This window comes from Sinocyclocheilus rhinocerous, unplaced genomic scaffold, assembly GCF_001515625.1.
Source record: "Sinocyclocheilus rhinocerous isolate Xijiao unplaced genomic scaffold, SAMN03320098_v1.1 scaffold512, whole genome shotgun sequence".
Classification (NCBI taxonomy): domain Eukaryota; kingdom Metazoa; phylum Chordata; class Actinopteri; order Cypriniformes; family Cyprinidae; genus Sinocyclocheilus; species Sinocyclocheilus rhinocerous.
In genome coordinates, this window is record NW_015638979.1 from 893,030 (window position 1) to 897,919 (window position 4,890).

Sequence of the window (4,890 nt, forward strand, 5' to 3'; positions counted from 1 at the left end):
TGGGGAGTTTTATGACCCTTTGTGTGAAAGCATGGTAATTTGCATATGGAACTTGAATCGAAATTACTAAAGATTCTCAGAACACTAATATATTGCCTATGTACCAACATATAATATACACTCTCGTTTAGATCATCAGAAGACGAATTCATTGATACTAAACATGGTAGGATTTAGGGCTGGGTATCGTTCAAAATTTTTTGATATCGATACCGATACCTTGACTTCGATACCGGTTCCTGAACGATACTTTTTTCGATACCAATTTTATGAAATCAATTTTAACAAGATTACATTATCTAAAAAAAAAACTTTGGTTTTATTTTTCAGCTTGTTGATGTTTATACAAACTCAAAGACTCATCTCCTGAGCCACTGCACAAAGGAACAAAATGTAACCAACACAATAAATCAGTGCAAAATAGTTTTAATAAAGCTCAAATAGTCTTCAGTTTACACATCTGTTAGGCTACATTTACACTAGTTAGTGTTTGTTTTAAAACGCATAGCTCAGACAGAATCATGATTTCTATTTATTTTCCACTGATTTACTGATGAGCATTAGCAGCTTCCAGCGCTGTCTGCTTGTGTTCTCTCTTCCATGATCGCTGCTCTGACTCAGAGGTAATAACATATTTAATTTCAGCAACATTACATGGCCAAAACACACATTAGATGGCAGGTCCGGATTTACCTATTTTCGTGACGTAGAAAAAACACATTTTTGGTCCCCCTTCCCTATTAATATAATAGACCTAATATTACCACCCAAGCAAACAAAAATATTTCTTAATCAGTGGAAACCGATACAGTGTTTTCTATCGGAATAAGCGCTTGCGTTCAGTCAATAAAAATCGAATAGTTCTTAATTTGTTTGAGAACTGAGAAAGACCATACCATATAGTCGTGGCCACATAACCACCTCCGGGAGTGCATTATTTCTCTAATAATTTTAACGGCCTGGAGTCCCAACCACACATCAAGACATTGTTCAGATCATTTGTTTCAAGACATTTGACATGTTTCCGTCCTGAAATCTCGTGTGGGTTGAACTAATTTTTTTACGCACCTCATCCCAAACCTTCCGTTGCAAATTCCAAAACGTCATTTTAGAGCTGATAACAGAGGCTTGAGCCATTGATATGCAGGCTTACGCAGTTATTAATGCAGTCTAATGCGGTAGAGAGAGAGAGGGAGAGAGAGAGATTAAGTGCGTGTGAATACCTGCGTCTATGCGTCTCTCAGCAGCGTTCAGCAGCAGCGTCTTCTAATAGCGAATCTTTAAGTTAAACTCCTTCATGAACCTCGCTACTGAGAAATGTCATGTAGCTTTTCAGCTGCGAAACTATTTTACTGATAAATTCGCGGTGCAGCGCTGACAAGAAGTTTCTGTTCGCGTCTCCGCGTGTGTGCGTCTGTGAGAGAGACTGGGAGAAAGAAAGCGTGATTTCCGTAGCCTACATAAAAAAGGTGGAAGACATGGAAATAGTTTGTCATTTTTTACCCTATTGTTTGTTATATTTATTTGCTCAATGTCTTGAGCAATGCGTAAATCCGGCCCTGTTAGACGGCAATCGGAAGTTATTACAAACACTCGATGGTGGTTTAAAGTGAGTTTTGAGTAAAAGCGGAATATAAATCTTATTTATTGTCGTATGTAGCATGACGCTACAGTTTGCTTGAATGGTCACACAACACGCGCTTTCGGTCGTGTAACGTTAGTATGAACGGACATCTGCATATGATCGGAACTCCACGCAGCTCCCGCGCTACTCTATACTGGTGGTATTACAGTACCACGAGAGCTAAAGAGAGCAGACTGCTCCGTGCGCTTTCGAATCGCTCTCGCGGATGATCGATCTGCGCCGCACCTCTTCTAGTCGAACACACCGGCTAGTGCTGCAGGCTTATTGGCTCACTGACGCTGATGAGATTAACCCCTTAGGTATCGAAATTCGGTACCGAACGACAAGATGTTTTTCGATACTCGATGGTATCGAGGCAATTCGGTCGGTGCCTAAAAAGTATCGAACTCGATACCCAGCCCTAGTTAAAAAGTAACTAATATTATAAAACTGATATTTCTGACTCAAAATTCTGATTGAAGCCTCACTCAGAGCTTTTGTAAAATAGCACTTACATGCACAACTGTGACGCACTTCAATTTAAATTCTATATTAAAGGGTTAGTTCAACCAGAAATGAAACTTTTGTCATTATTTACTAATCCTCAAGTTGTTCCAATCCTGCATGAACTTCTTTGTCCTGTTGAACACAAAAGAAGATATTTTGAAGAATGTTGGTAGCCATTGACTTCCATAGTATTTTTCCCCCCATACAATGGAAGTCAATGGCTGCCACCAACATTTTTCAAAATATTTTCTTTTGTGTTCAACAGAAACAACATGAGGATGAGTAAATTAGGGCTGTTCCCTAATAGTTGACTAATCGTTAGTCGACCAGAAGAGGCTTGGTCGACCAAAATTGTATTAGTTGCAGAAAAATTTTTTTTTTTTAAAGTCCACAGGCGAAGTCAGGCAGTCCATGACGGACAGATCGTTAGCGGCTAGTCTTTGTGTTAATACAGTACATCCAAATGCTCGACTATCATTCATCGACCTCAAATATGGCTTATCATCTGAATTATGTAAGTATTAGCAACTTTACATGGCCGCTCAATCTAATGTTAACCTAGAGAAACGTGCGCTGTTGAAGTGTCTGTGTGGAGTGTGGAAGCTGAACAGCAGCGTGCTCACTGCAGGACAGATGGAGGCGCTGGTGCACTTACTTGCTCTTAAAATACTCTGTCATTTTTGGTCATACAGATCAGAGTAATACATCTTTCAAATCTGTAAAGACTCTACCTTTATTTGTGTGCACTCACAATAACAACAAAACATTACGCTTTTGTAAAATAATGAAAGCAAACAGGATGCGCTTTCTGCCGTCTCGGTCTCTGTGAACTTGAGTGCAAAACTCCGTGTATATCTTTGACTTACAGACATTAAAACTATATCTATAGAGAGTGAAATGTCTACTTTCAAATGAATCTGAAAAAACAAATATTCTCAGATTATGTATCCGTATGAAACATGCATACAGGTGCGTCCACTACTGCGGAGATGACGAGTCAGTGTCAGTGTCTCCGACTTCATCTCTTAAGCCGAAAACAAAGAAAGCACTAGTTTATCAAGAAATTATTGAAATGTTAATTCAGTCTCCTTACTGTTTTTCCCTGACACATTCATAATCATTACTTCTGCTGGTGCGCCGTGGCAAGCTTTATGCATGTGCTTGAGTGTTTATTAGGCTATATGCAATTAAAGGCTCATTATAATGATTTAAATGGTTTATTAATAAACGTGCGTTTGGTCGACTAATGCTTAAAATGAACGACTACTAGTCGACCAGAAAAATCCTTAGTCGAGGGCAGTCCTAGAGTAAATTATGACAGAATTTTCATTTCTGGTTGAACTATCCCTTTAATGTAGCAAATAACAATGCTGCTCGGCAAGCATAAACAATTAAAACATTGATTCATATTACATGCCTTAATAGCAAGTAAAGCAGTCCAGCCCATAATGGCTGTGTAGTTATATAAACACTACCGGTTAACATATTTCTGCTATCTCACATAAATGTGTTAACCAATAGCATCATACCACCCAGCACTAGTTGACACTGGTTTCCTCATGAGTCTTTTGTGTTTTCAGTGTTTTAAAGAACAACAGAATCATGCCCTCTGAGCAGCACTACACAGTAAGTAGTTTAATTCCCTTCCCTGCTGTAATTATCATTTAAGAGACACTGAACTATATGTGGTCCTTTGAAGATGAAGTAAATATTTTTCTTTGACCTTTGACCTGAGAGGTAGAGCACGTATAGTCTGTGATTGATTTATATATATGTATATTTTGTATATATTTAAATAATTCAGCAGCATGGGTTGCGTTAGAGTTGTTTACTGTAATGGTTCAGCCTGCTGTTTTCTGTTCCTGTAAGTGATTCCACAACTTGTGATTACGTGAATGATATAATTGAAATAATGATCAGGTTAAAAATTTCCCAAAAGTATCATGCATCTAATAAGAGGCCCCAAAGAATTTTCCTAAACCTCTGTGTGCGTTATTGTTGCCCAGCCTCAACATCAGCATTTCAACACTCATAGCCTGACGTTTTGCAATCTTTAGTTGCATTTTTTCAACTTCTCTATTTTTGGGCTGAAGTAAACAAGAATCTTGTAATTATGGTCACCTGTGAGTAAATTATTATTATTTTTTTATATAGCTGGATGAGGTGGAGACAGCCATTACTAGCTTCTACAATGTGAAGACAAAGATTCAGTGCGTCCATCCAGGAAAGGTATGAATGAAGAAAGACACCAACCTTTGTGGTTAGAAAAAAGGTTGAAAAGGTTGTTTGAAGATAAAAAGACAAGAACACAAAAAGGAAAGTGTATTAAATATTCCATTAACAGCAGAACAGTGACATACTGGTGATTACCACAAAAAAAATCATTTTGACTTGCCCCTTCTTTTCTTTAAATATGTCTGTTACAGAGAGGCATTTACAATGGAAGTGAATGGGTTTGATCCATAAATGGGCATTTCAGGAGTAGTATCACTATCAGGGTGTCCGCGGGGTCTTAAAAAGTATTAAAAGTTGACAAATCAATTTAGAGAAAATTAAGGCCCTTAAAAAGTATTAAAGTCTTAAATGCCATTTTCCAAGGTATTACATTTTGTATCATCTTTTCATTATGTATATTTGTCGAATAGTGGGGTTCTGTGTATTTTATTTATGGAATCCCGCAAGATTTGACGTCATCTGTTACGACTCTCACTGACTGACTGCGCCGCTGTGTGATAGCGCGGGGCTTGTTGATCCCGCTC

At 38.1% G+C, this 4,890-nt stretch overlaps 1 protein-coding gene across 3 annotated transcripts in view; it reads left to right on the plus strand.

Moving 5' to 3' along the window:
- rnaset2 (ribonuclease T2) overlaps positions 1 to 4,890 on the plus strand; it is a 16,462-nt gene that overhangs the window by 6,093 nt on the left and 5,479 nt on the right. For all 3 annotated transcript variants that reach the window (XM_016566274.1, XM_016566276.1, XM_016566275.1), the window contains 2 exons: positions 3,712 to 3,757; positions 4,286 to 4,360. In XM_016566274.1, coding sequence (XP_016421760.1) covers positions 3,712 to 3,757; positions 4,286 to 4,360 — 121 coding nt within the window. The remainder of the gene's footprint in view (positions 1 to 3,711; positions 3,758 to 4,285; positions 4,361 to 4,890) is intronic.